Here is a 14,156-nt window from a genome sequence, read left to right as displayed (position 1 = left end):
CAGCCCTCAGCACCACAAAAGTTGGACAGCACTGGTGTAGCAGACTTATTAGTGGAAGGGCTCGGATGTGAAATCTGTGTAGAAAAATGTTCCTTTAATACTCTGGAAATAAGCAGAACACTTGGGGCCCTGCTTAAAATTCATTATATTAGTGATACAGGTATGGGATCTGTTCTCCAGAAACACAGTATCCAGAAAGCTCCAAATTATGGAAAGGCCATCTCCCATAGACTCCATTTTAATCAAAGAACATTTATCTGGAAAACCCCAGGCGCCGAACATTCTAGATCAGTTCCCATACCTGTATTTTTTGCATGGGGCTATACTAACACCGGCACATGTAAACACCAAGGCTGAGTTATAAAAGTCTGCATTTGTACAGGCCCATACAGAAGGGGGTGTGTTTTTTTCCTGTGCTCCCCTGCGGAGGAATGCAGGCAAACTCCACCTAAGGGGACCACGTGAAAAAATACTTGGCAGTACGAGCCTTAATGCACATTTTTGTTGGGGTGGTGCCAGCCAGTTTCTTGCAAAGTCAATGTGAACCAGCAGGAATGTTTTTGGTGCTTCTCTCCTCATAAAATATGTGGGCGGAGAAACCACCAGTGTACTATTTAGTATACTTGTCCCATATTGGGTTGGTTTCATTAGAAAAGGAATTAATTAGGACTCAGGTTAAAACTAAATTTTTTGTTTAAAATAAATGTTGAAAGTGAAAAATAATGTCAGACAAAATGACATCGTTTTATCTCAAGGTTTCAGTAGCTTTTATGTATATTAAGTCCACCTACATTACACTTACTGGATCCACATTATTTTAACCAAAAAAATACTTTGAAAACTTTGCAGTGCGGTCATGTAGATGTACTGACAGAGCTGTTTAAAAAGAAGTGTATACAGATCTGAAGTTTTGTTTTTTTTATTTCTACATATGGGGCAAGAAATAAAGTGTTATCAGAGGCTGCCTGCTCTCTGAGCAGCACTTAAGAGCAGACACAAATGCCATTTTTCACTTTGTCCAAAAGGTCAGTCCTGGGGAAGTGCAAAACGCAAAATACACAGAGAGAAAAATGCTGTAACAGCATTGTTAAAATACAAAATATTTATATTATGGAACTATTAACATGATGTTTGCTTGTAAAACTTTGGAACCACACAGTCGATTTTCATATTGTTAAAATCAAGTCCATGTTATCTTCCAAAGAACAGCATCTCTCAGTTTGCTTCATTCTTTGATGCTTCATCAAAGTTCCCTACAAGTTCTAAAAAATAAAAAAAAAAATAAAAAAAAAAAAGGAAAAGGAAATTTTAATAGAAATAAGACATTTTAGGATTAACTTTTTTGCGCAAAAATAACGATTTACTGCTAATAAAACATCTGTGATCACATTTGTGATATCCAAGGCAGTACTCTGTAGTAACCAGAATTTCAACCACATAAAAGTGATGACTTCAAACCTGGATTAGTATAGCAAGCCAGTTGGCAAGGAGAGTGAAGCCCTGCCCAGACCCCTAAGGAACAGACTACACCTTCCCTTAAAATACAAACTAAAAAGCACTATCTACATTATCATACATGGGGAATATCCAGAGGAAAATGGAGCTTTAGACTTATACTGTCCTGCCTTTAAAAGGTTTTCAAGGTTTAACCTACAAACCTCTGCACTGACATGACAAGCCACCCTGGGGAAAATAAATCTCAATAAACTAGCTTTGATTGTTGGACACATAATGGCTGTGACAATAGCCACAACTTTTTGAAGAGCTAAAACACATTACAATAAGAAGAAAAAGAACAAGCACTGATTTAAGTAAGCAAAATTGTAAATTAAAGTACTGATTTTTATACAGCCTTACAGTAACAACCTGAAGGTGCAGCAAACTGTCACATAAAACAATGCTTTCTATACAATATTATAAATCACATGCAATTTATAACCTATGTATGGATGTCAATAACAAGAACGGAATTTCAGCCTTGTTAGACTTTGCAAGGGCTGCCCCCCTTCTCTGGAATTCGCTCCCACAAACTATCAGATTTTCTCCCAATCTCTCTGCCTTCAAGAGATCTCTAAAAACACATTTATTTAGAGAAGCTTATACTAATCTTGTTTAGCAATACCCTGTGCCACACCTCTCACAACTCTGGTCATGCCCATTCCCACACCTTGTGTCTCAACCCTTTCTCATTGTAGATTGTAAGCTCTTTTGGGCAGGACCCTCTTCACCTCTTGTATCGGTTATTTATTGCTTTATATGTTACTCTGTATGTCCAATGTATGAAACCCACTTATTGTACAGCGCTGTGGAATATGATGGCGCTTTATAAATCAATGTTAATAATAATAATAATAATAACTTTACTAGACATTTCATTTATTGCTGAAAGACAGTCTAATATAACCACAAGAACTTACCAGGAACATCATCATCCTCCTCTTCTATGTCCTCAGGCTTGGATGCTTTGCTATCCAAAACTGTTAAAAGAGAAGACACTTAACTTCACATTATCCTTATGGTAATCCTTAATAAACTTCATATTGAGCTTGTCTAATAAACGGGAAATTCACATTAAGTCAATATAAGAAAAAAAAAAACCTGCATTGGAATACCTTAACTGTTATATGTTTTAAGTCTGTGGGAGTAGGTGGATCTTTAAAGGAGAAGGAAAGGCTAGTAAAGAGTTAATCTCAAGCTGCAGGCATACCTTCAGTTGTCTCAATAGTGCCCTTAAGTCCCCCCATATTTCACCTGTTCAGAAGATCAGAAGCCAAACAGGAAAAAAAAAAAAAAACGCTGAGCTGGGTAGAGAAGATTCCAATAATGCAACGCTCCTGCACAGACACCACAACCAGATCCGTAGCTTGCACATGCGCACACATCAGGAGCGCCTGGTTGCTATGAGAGGACGCAGCCGGTAGGAGCAAGAAGCGAGGAGTCGTGAGCGGGGGGGGACTGGTTTTGTGCTTTTCAGTGCTACATTGCTATATAAGTGCTATATTCTGTGCCATGCACACCCAGCAGGTGGCAGGTGCGGGGAGCACGGCAGACACAAGTGTCAGGCAAAAATATGAAGGGAGGAGATCAGACATTTTTCTGTGATCACCTACAAAGCTGCATTTTCGGAGCGGGGGGGGGGGGGTTGTGAGCAGGGGACTGGCTTGTGCTTTACAGTAATACCCATACAGACATGCTGGACAAGATGGCGGCACCGTTCACTGAAACAAGTATGTAATTTCTAGTATGTGTATCTCTGTAAATCTTTCATTAGGCAAGCCAGAAATACAGCGTTTTTACACAGCAATAGTAGTACTATTTAATAGTGTGCTTAATAGATTGACTTTCCTTGTACTTTAACAAACATAATGCCTAATAAATTTGAAAAACATTTGACCCAAACAAAAATATCTGGGAGAACTGAAACATTCTGCTACGTTGCTTTCCATTTTTAAAGACAAAACTAGTGCTAGTTTACATGGAGACTTCTGTGACAATCATAGTTCTAACGCAATTTACAATTCATGGTGAAAGCAAAGTGTAATTTTCACTGTTCAGCTGAGGTGCAGCAGTAAGCTCTGTGCCTTGGAATTGGTAGTCAGTTTCAATTGTATTTTTTTCCCTTGTCTTTAATATGGCAGCTCATTACTTCCTATTCCAAGAGTAAAATTTGCTAAAAATGAACAGCACAGCTCACAAACAGAGAGGTAGCACAAGAGTTTTAATATAACATTCAAGTACATTTTTACTTAACTTCTCTGTTGCTGTGTAGTGGAAAGCAAAAACAATTCTACTGCTTGGTAACAGAAGTAAAAAAAATCCACTGTACGGCGCTCACAGTGCAAATGACAGCCACAGGCTTGTGACAAAAGATTAGTTGCTTCAGCTCTCCAAAGTCTCCCAAAGTTTTCATGTGAGGCAACTTCGGATGCTTTCGGAAAGCCGAAGCAACCAGTTTTCCTACCAGCGACATCTACCTTCATTACGAAAAAGGTTTGCCGCACATTTTTCCTCAGCTAGCTGCATGTAAATTTGACTGCTTTCACACTACAGGGGAGCTAAAATCGCAGTACCCTTTTAAATAAAGTAAATATGTTTTTTTAATATTTAATAATGTAATTTTATCTTTAAATGAGAAAAAATTAAGCTACCGCACCAAACCAGATGCTGCCTAGGTAGGCAGAGCAAAACTTTAGCCTAAACATCTGCTTATTTGGTGAGGATGACACAGAAGAGGAATTGAACTAAGCTTCTTATGTGGTCTGTTACAGCATAGTGGGCAGTTTCAATATCCCATCAATTTGTAAAGAAATAGAATACTATTGCTAATCTCTATTTGCTCTTTTCAATAATAAAAGTATACAACTATACTGTGTACACAGATGTATAAACAACAATGAAAACTGCAATAAGGCATGCTTTGCATTGAACCTCTGAACTAAACACCTCCATACATTTAGAAGCTGATGCATAGTTGGCTGTTGGGAACATCACCATATGCAAAAAAATCTCTCATGTAGAAGCAGAGATACAGAAGTGTACACAGGCATAACAGCAGCCCATCATCCTTAAAACCAGTAGATCTGGTTAGCCGGGATATGATTAGTTTAAGTTCTGCCAAGTACCACAATTATACTGAGCTTTTCAGAGAAACTTACCCTGTCTGGGAAACTGTTCAGCTAACTTGCGTAGACTTGTGAGGCTGTCAGCTCCAAGCTGGCTGAGGATCCCTGGGAGCATTTCTGTTATCTGTTTTACTTCTGCATGGCCGGTAATTGCAAATGTGTTGGCAGAGAGTGACGCCTGGACCTTGGGGTTGTTGAAATGGATAACTGTGCCATCATCTTTAATCATATTCACCTGCAGAGATACCAGACAACACATACCTGTATTATTTGTACTTTAAATTGACTTAATCTAAAGGAAAGGTGCAGTGAGGACACAACTTGATCTTTTGCTTTTTACGTCTTCATATCAATCGTGTGCGTATATAAACGTCAGTCGTCTTGCCACCTCAATAAAGAACTTAAAATGAACCTTAAGTCCTGTGTGCGTGGTACCTAACTGCTGGATTTTGTTTACACCTTTTTTTTGGGTCTGCTCCCAGGCGAAGTATCCCCTCATATAAGTGAGTGCCGACTTCCCATGTTATATTACATATAGATAGATGAACTTGCCCTCCATGAAGCATGGAGGTATGTTGTATTTTAGTATAGATATGTATAAGTATACAAAGTTATACATTTCCAATTACTACACTAATTTTTTTGCTGTATTTGTCGTCAAAAACACATTATTTCTCTAAAGCTTTCTCTATGCATTGGGACAGTTTTACTATTGCAAGAAGTGGTCCATTGAAAACAGAAAACTGCATCTGGCCTGTAGGCCTCAATGTGGACAGCTTTGTCCCTAGAGACTGACAACTGGAAAGAATCTAATGCACAGATTATTTTAGACCCAGCTCCACCGACTTCACAGACGCTTATAAAAAAAGATTTACTCATACCAAGATAGCACTGCCAGTGACAAAGTTTTTTTAACAAAGGACAATGCTGATATTACCAGTGGATGGTACACTACACTATACCATGAAGACATTAATGATGCATTTCTGAGAAACGGGTTACCAAGATAGATCACCATTTCTAATATTTTACCTCTTCAATGCCAGCAATATTATTTACTGCCAATTTCTTGAGGGAACTCTGAAGTTTCTTGTCATCTGCAGTTGCTGTTCTGTGCACTACCTTCTTCTTTCTGCGGGCTGTGCCCTGAGCAAGGGAGAAAATTGGGGGGGAAAAAAGGAAACATTTAAAATGAGTTTTTACAGCACTAAAAGGGGGGGCTGCCATATTTGTGCAGCAGGAGTCCGTTAGCATTAAAAGTTATAAACTGACAGGTTGCGAAGGGACAGGCTGGCAAAAGGGTTAGGAATTTCAAGTAACAATTACTTACAAAAGCAGCCCTATCAGGGAAAAACAATCAACATGACCAATAGGTAACCTTTTACATACATTCATATTTTGAAGAGTACATTTTTAGTGTCAGTATCACTTTAAGTGTTGTGGCAGAAAGGGTGAACACTCAATAGTGCTTTCTAATTAAAGTGAAAAGGAATAACCAAACACCCAGTGGGAGACTTGTTATCACTTAGTACCACATATTTTCAAAGGATTAGTCTGTCACTTAACAGTGAATTCCATTTAATTAGAATGTGGGGGGTGTTTTAAGCATTTTGTTCCCCTACCACTGAAAAACAAGACGCTAAAAGAAAAAAAAAAAAAAATATCACTAAAGGCAAGACAACTGCATGCTACTTTTACCCAATACAGCATAAACAATTAACAAAGATCCACAAACTCTTTATTAGCAGAACATTTCTCTTTAAAATGGAAAATATGCAAAAGATGTTATTGTTACATGCTAATGCTTACACACTTTGTTTTTCAGGTAAATCAATACTTAAACCATTTAGCTGTAACCAATGGCTGACAAGGAACAGTTGCTCACTACCCCATTTCATGTTGCACCCAAATGCCTTACAGTTGGGGCTTATAACGGAAGAGCACATTGGGCTTTCTGTTTAACAACTGAAGTGTTTTCTTTGCAAACCTTACAACATTTTTTAACTGCTAGTGTGACTTTTACGGCGACTTAAAAATCACCCACATTTAGTGAGCACACAGGGTCAAATGGTTTCTTCCCAACCTGCCTGTCACTAGTCTGTTGAGAACACAGAATGCATGGGGTATAGTGAGAATTAAATCTTGACTAGAGAAATGGCTGGTAATACAACGTTTTGATGGTATGAGTAGCGAAAGTACTGAGGGATCTGTAATAGAAACCTACTACTTTCAATAGAAATGACATTTACAAATTACTTTAAAGGACATGTCAACCCCAAAAATAATTTTTTTGCCTAATAAAAGAAAACATAATTCCAAGCAACTTTCCAATATGAATTTATTGTACATTTTTAGTGCTTTAAACATTATTTGTTAATGTAATTGCTATTGAAAGCAGCTTTTGCTAAACTCCTAGTTTTTACTTTATAAACAATGTTGCAAATGCCAGTCTCCTCTGTCAAGGCAGGTCTGTCAATCTGCTGCCTTGTGTTACATTGTTTCAAATGCCAGAGCCACCAGGGCAGAGAATAAGAAAAAAGGACTGGCAAACACTACTTCTAGTAGCAATTACATATACAAATAAGTACAAAACCATTGCAAGTGAATGTATATTGCAAAATTGCTTAGAATTAGGTTTTCTTTAAGCAAAAAAATATATTTTGGGTTGACTTTTCCTTTAAGAACACTGATTGTAAAAATAATGTACAGTATATTGGACTATTGCACAAAAATGATTTGCTTTCATTATGCAAAAATAAAAATGTTTTCTTCATTTTTCGGGCGTATATCACCTTTTGACATTTGAGTTTATTTACAGTGTGCCAGCATGTTCTTCAATGCTGTTCAATAAATTTGGAGGGAAAGCAAACAATATCACAAGACAGAAGCAAACAGAAACTCACCTTTCCACCTATTCGGACTTGCGCTTGAAGTTTTGCTAACTTTTCCTGATTCATATTGATGCTGTAAAAAAGATATATAAAAAGTTATTGTAAAAGTTACAGCTACAGACATTGAAAATTGGAAAAAAAGACAGTGTAAAAACCATGATTTTACATTTAATGTCTCAGATTAGTCACCACTGCTAGAGGAGATTAATTGAGGGGCAACTAATTTCTTTGTGTGTCATTGCCCTAAGGAGAAAAACTGTTGCCTATTACCCTCAAAGCTAATATTGCAGCTGTCAGACTGGAGTTTTTATATGGACTACTGTGAGACAACACAGTCTTGCTCAATGCCTAAATATTCGTCCCACTTCAGAGACAGATTGTCTTACATGCCCCAGAACCCTTAATCCAGGCACAGCACATGGTTGGGTTGGTGTTGAGGCAAGAATTGAGTTAGGCTGTACTATTATTGCCATGAACAGTGTAAAGCCTAATTGCTGCTATGTGGGATATCAACAGGCCTCTAAAGGGTGTATTTATTAACACCGGAGACAAACATCACCAGGGATGTTGCCCATAGCAAACAATTCGTTCTTTGCTTTTGTTTTCTAACTTGTAGGTGACCACTGAAATCTCATTGCTGATTGGTTGCTATGAGCAACATTACCAGTGATGTTTGTATCCAGTGTTAATAAATACTAATATAAGTGTTGAATCCACAAGCATATCCCTTTGCATTTGCAACAGATATTTAAGTATTACACAACATGGTAACCGAACTGATATCAGTGCATTTTCTGTCTTTTAAAGTAGGTGTGACCAGTCAACAACCTACAACAATGCATCAGCTCCCTTTAGCCTTCCTACTTGCCACTGACCTATAGATATCTGTGTTGTCGTCTTTGGCTGTGAAAAATTGACAGCAATATTAATTACGGTCTACTTTGTGAGCATCAGCACTGACAGGAAAGCATGCTGGATAAATACAATAATTAGCAAAATAAAAACTTATAAATGTACAGAGTCGCCCTGCTACTGCGCTTCTCATTGCTTAGAACACACACAGGCCATCTCTCCAGGCAAATGTACCAATGCTTCAAATTCCTTAGACCTCTTATCTTTTTCAAGTGCGTCTGCCACTACCCATACATAGACATTTCTACAGATAAAGTGACTTTATAACATTACAGCGAGTTTTGCCACTATTGCAATTTCCTTACAACATCCACTGCTGGATGCTATTAAAGGCCCACTTGACAGAAAAGTAAACACGTATACTGCTGTACAGTGTAATGCACATCAAATTAAATCACCTGTGGGTAAATATCAAATGTAATAATATACTGCACTATACAATCCATATTTTGTTCTTGACACACAGAGGTATTCATTTACCCAAGGCTAAAAGAAGTTGACATAGGACTTACTGCACTGACAATGTAATGACCGACTAAATGTAAGCACATATTTCACATTTTGCCTATTTGTTTACAGCCACACCTCTGCATTTTTATGCCCAATTATGCATATCAGAGCCATGCCAGTGCTTCTCTTCTGGCAACTACTGACAAGCTCTCTGCTACCACCTTTAGTTTTCTTTAGTTTTCTAACCAGACAGTGCATGCTTAATGTGCCTCTGTCAGCATAGACACTCACCAATGATGCCACAGTCCGATAGTTTTGGCAGTGTGAAGCACTGCCCAAGCTTCATGCCCAAGGCATGGGGTCCTATATTTGTTTGCTGTTGAAGTCAACCACATGTAGGAGGCAACTCATCTTGCATGGGGAAAATAAAGATTCTGCATAGAACAGCAGATTTATAAAGGTACTAAAGAATAATTAATCATTATCTTTCATAGAAGAGAGGTATTTTTGAACTTTCTTTTACAGTAAGAAACCATGGAGCAAGTTACTCGCCAGCAATAGATCTCTATCGCGGTCGAGTAACCACTTTGAAAAGGGTTTCCACTGGCAACTTCTATTCTTGCCTGCTGCAGGCAACTTTACACAACTTTAGAAAACAAAGCAATGCGAAGGGCTTTACACCGGCGACTTCTATTGCTGTTGGTGGACACCATTTTTGAAGTGGTTACTCGGCTGCAATCGCAGAGATCTATTGCGGCGAGTAACTCGCTCCGTGGGTTCTTACCCTAAAATTAAACAGACCAGTATATTTGTTCAGTAGCTGTATGCTTTTGCAACAGCAGTATGTTGTGTGTTGTTTGTGTAGTGTGATACATTATTGGATGAGGTCAATGTAGTCATATAGAGGGCACAAATCCTCTGATAATCACAATTTAAGGGCCAGCAACTTCAACAGCTAACAGCAAAAAGAAGCAGCTTCTAGCAGCAGTAGTATCACCACCACTTTGCTGCTTTAAATAGCTTGCTTTGCAAATTTCAACTCTTTTTTTTTTTTACCATTTAAGAACAGCTGTCACAGCCACTCTATTAGTGAAAGCTAAGCCAAGCATAGTGTATGCTACTTCCAGAAACTAATCCTGTAAAATCACGAGTGTGTAAAGGTGGCCATACATGGGCAGATGTAAGCTGCCGATTCAGGTCCTTCAGACCAATTCAGCAGCTTATCGGCCCTCTGACAGGATTCGCTGACCAATATTGGCCAGCTGATGATCAGGCAGACCTAAATTATTGTTGGATTGAGGACTGCAGCAGCTCATTGATGCAGTCCTTGCTCAGATTTCTCGTATTCCCTTTACTGCAATATAACGGTTTGGCCCTGGGCCAAATGATTGCATTAGCACGATAAAAGTAATTGTACACTTGCATCACACTACTAGATAAATAGCTACAAGAAGTCAGTTAAAAAATGCATTCTACTGTCAAAAATGTAAAGGCACTGAGGAATCACTGCTTAGTTTCAAGTATTATGGAATTTATCAGCCCTAAAGTTAGTATGAGGTGACAAAGATGATCACTGCATGTTCCATGACCTCTGCATCACATTATCTGCAAAAGCAATAGGGCTTTCAGTAATAAGTTATATATAAAAGAAAAAAAAAAAAAGAGTCAGGCCAGCTAGCCCCATAGTACACCTTTTAACGCTATTTTACATTTGACCAGATTTCATTGCATTTTTGGAAACAACAACTCGCACACCCTAAAAGAAAACCCCTGGTCTTAAAAAAAGCCTAAACTGGTGTTTTGCATAAGACCCAGATTTACACGATTAAAATAAAGCACTCGTATAGTCATAGCTTTTCACAAATTACATTTATTCCTCAATTGACATTTTCTTCTGACAAGTCCTATCAACCACGCTTTACTACATTCCAAACGTGCAGATAATTGCAGCACGGAATGTAAGTATTAAGCACATTTAGAAGTCAATATACACAAAGTTATAAACATGAATTAGAACCGAGCACAGAACATGTGCCACTCAGAGAAACGCAGCCCGCACCGCCTAATGTAAATGCAACCGGGCACCCAATAACCCCAGGCCTGCTCTGACAGGGGGATCACTTTCCGCAACAAACTACAAGGATCCCGACGCGCTGCGCCACAACACGTTTCCGGACAGCGTTCCCCAAACCCGCACACGGTTCCGTAAATAGAGGGGAGTTACATAGAGGCCCAATTTGCCCAATGGAGATACTCAGCAAGACGGCGGGGCGTATACTCGCCATTACACCACCTATAGTTCCTCGGAGGTCAAGACATCTTAGACGCTTGTAGTGAGCATTTCATGGTGTCGGTAGGTTCCCGTGTGAGGAGAGCCAGTAGCCACTTACCTAGCTTAAAGGGCCTACAGACAGCACGCGGTAAGGAAGATGGCGAGTGCGGGAGAGGGGAGGGCCGTAACGTACGTAGAAGGACGGGCAAGTTCAGCTCACGTTGACGTATCCGTCATCAACGAGCGATGTCATTTGTAGGTTGTAGTTTAATCTGTGGCGTTGTTCCGGGCTTGGTGGTTGCATAAAGAAGCGTTGAAGTTGCATGGCTAATTATTGTGCCAGTAGTCCAAATATCTTTTTCTCCATCTTTATTTAAAACTGCATGCCTGCCAGTGTACCTCAGCATCCTTTAAAAATACTGGCTAGGTGACAACCCTTTGCTAGATCGTGCTACCCCTTGTCACTGAAAGAGAATTCTCTCAAATACAACATGGGTAAATACATCTAAACTAGCAAACTGCAAAGCATTCCTAAAGTTGACAGTTTTAAAGACATATCTGGAAATGACCTAAAGCTTGCACTTTGCAGTACTAGGGGTAGGCTGAATAGTTTGATGATGTACATAGGTTTACCAAAATATCTGGCATGCACAGGAATTCTGATCCGGAAAAAGATGACCAAAAGGAGAACAAAAAATAAAAGGGCAAAACAGTTATTGTTTCTACATTTTGTAAACTGTGTAATCAGAAAGGGGGTATTAGCATTTAAAAATGATCATTGCAAAGAGAAGCCTGGATTTGGCAAGCACACTGAGATACTAGTAGCAGCTACTTTTTCATGCCTACTAAACTCCAGAAAATACATTGTGATAGAAAGTACTAAAAATTGGCTCTGTTAAAACACATGTAAAGAAAATTATCAGTAAATGTCTATTTTAGGGCAGTGACACACATGGAGATTAGTCGCCCGAGATAAATCTTCGTTACCACAGTCGACTAATCTCCCTGTAATGCCATCCTACCGGCAAGATCATAGCGACTAATCTCCCTGTCTGCCACTGCCCTTAGTAGCTGCTACTATGAGCTCTGCGTGTCTTCACCATAATACTAAATAGCCAGTTGGGCTTTAGGGCAGTGGCACACGAGATTTGTTGCCTACAATAAATCTTCACTTTTGCGGGCAACTAATCTCCCCGACATGCCATAAATAGCCCGAAATTTCCTTGTGAGGCAACTTCGGGTGACTGAAGCGATGCATATACCATCCCACCAGCAAATGACATTCTTGCCAGTGGGATGGCATGTTGAAGAGATTAGTCACCTGCAATAGAGAAGATTTATTGCGGCAGACTAATCTCCCCGTGTGCCGCTGCCTTTATGAGCAGACACCCACACAACATGTTTACAAAAATGGAGACAAGACATCATGTGTTTCTTTTGATAGAGGACTCAGTGCAGCGTTTCTGTGAGTGCTTATGGCTGTATTTACATAGACCTTTCTGATAAAGCCGATTTTTTTGCGCTTGCGCGACTTTTTTCTTACGCTGTGGTAAAGACCCATTGGAGGAAAAACACTGGACCCATAATCATATATTTCAGGGATACATGGATACTAAATAGCACTACAATTATTATTTTATTAACGTGTATTTATAAAGTGCAAATATTTTCTGCATTGTTGTCAAATAGGGGTGTTTACATTGAGCATACAGATTTACATGGCATGCAACCAATAACTGATACAAGAAGTTGAGGGCACTATAATTTGAGATAACAATAAACCTGACTTACTTAAAAGTAAATAAATATATACTAAGTATAACCTAAAAAAAAAGTATACACCTTCTAAATATATGTGAAGTACCTGCATGAAAAAACCCCTACACCTGTCACAAATATAAAAACTCATCCAAACTGTTTTACAAATAGGTATACTTTTTTAACATGGTTAATGGTTAGAGCAATCTCTCATCAATTCAGTCATGGGTGCTGATTTACTAATCCCCGAATCCGAATCCCGAATGGGAAAAAATCGGATTGGAAACAAACATTTTGCGATTTTTCGTAAATTGTTGTGACTTTTTCGTAGCCATTATGATTTGCTCGTAAATTGTTGCGACTTTTTCGTAGCCATTACGACTTGATCGTAAATTGTTGTGACTTTTTCATAGCCATTACGACTTGCTTGTATATTGTCACGACTTTTTCGTATTGAGCGCTCGTAAACGGCGGGCAAACCTTTGAGACTGCATGATTTTGGAAGCCTCCCATAGGACTTAATGGCACTCTGCAGCTCCAACCTGGCCCAAGGAAAGTCTAGATACTGAAGCTTGAATGAATCCGAAACTTTCATACTCGGCACGACAGCTACGAAAAAGTCGCTACAATTTACGAGCAAGTCGTAATGGCTACGAAAAAGCCGCAACAATTTACGAGCAAGTCGTAATGGCTACGAAAAAGTCGCGGCAATTTACGAGCAAGTCGTAATGGCTACGAAAAAGTTGCGACAATTTACGAGCAAGTCGTAATGGCTACAAAAAAGTCACGACAATTTACGAAAAAATCGCAAAATACCGATCATTACGAAAAAAACGCATTCGGACGTTCGTGGATTAGTAAATGTGCCCCATGATGTTTGGTAGTTTGACATTCCAAAGTGTTAAATCAGTGGTGCAATAGTATTGCAGCATGTTACACTAGGGAAGTTGCAAATACTAATATTAGAAGCCAGAAGCCGAAGATTCTTTTTTTTTTGGGGGGGGGGGGGCTGGCAAGCTTGGTAGGCATAGTTGTCATGTCAAGAACCACACAAGCATTTACGGAAAGGATGTAAAGCAGAGTTAAAAGTGCCGCCTGAAAGTAGATTATACGACATCTTTAAAGTGACATAGGGCCCAAGCGACATGAGTCTACTTTGCCTTCTTCTAATCAAAGTTTATTCTGTCACTACCTGCTAATTCCTGTGACCTTCCTGGATTAGGAACTTCCGCCCTCCAAGCATCCTCACTT

General features: G+C 39.1%; 1 protein-coding gene across 5 annotated transcripts; it reads right to left on the bottom strand.

The window, feature by feature from the left end:
• Window positions 1–903: 903 nt before the first annotated feature.
• Window positions 904–14,156, bottom strand: btf3l4 (basic transcription factor 3-like 4). 5 transcript variants are annotated; one of them, XM_012960998.3, is made up of 6 exons: window positions 14,098–14,156; window positions 7,526–7,586; window positions 5,655–5,768; window positions 4,656–4,857; window positions 2,418–2,477; window positions 904–1,262 (listed from the first exon to the last, which is right to left on the bottom strand). In XM_012960998.3, the coding sequence occupies exons 2-6, from the start codon at window positions 7,577–7,579 to the stop codon at window positions 1,216–1,218; spliced, it is 477 nt and encodes a 158-aa protein (XP_012816452.1). In that variant the 5' UTR covers window positions 7,580–7,586; window positions 14,098–14,156; the 3' UTR covers window positions 904–1,215.

Source organism: Xenopus tropicalis, chromosome 4 (genome assembly GCF_000004195.4).
Source record: "Xenopus tropicalis strain Nigerian chromosome 4, UCB_Xtro_10.0, whole genome shotgun sequence".
Classification (NCBI taxonomy): Eukaryota; Metazoa; Chordata; class Amphibia; order Anura; family Pipidae; genus Xenopus; species Xenopus tropicalis.
This window is presented reverse-complemented; position numbering and strand designations above follow the sequence as displayed.

Bases quoted from the DNA above. Each gene is read 5' to 3' on its own strand.
- btf3l4 (XM_012960998.3), bottom strand. From the start codon at position 7,579: ATGAATCAGGAAAAGTTAGCAAAACTTCAAGCGCAAGTCCGAATAGGT. The intron at 4,858-5,654 runs GTAAAATATTAG...GTATCTCTGCAG, and splicing joins ATATTGCTGGCATTGAAGAG to GTGAATATGATTAAAGATGA. The intron at 1,263-2,417 runs GTAAGTTCTTGT...TTTATTTTTTAG, and splicing joins GGAGGATGATGATGTTCCTG to AACTTGTAGGGAACTTTGAT.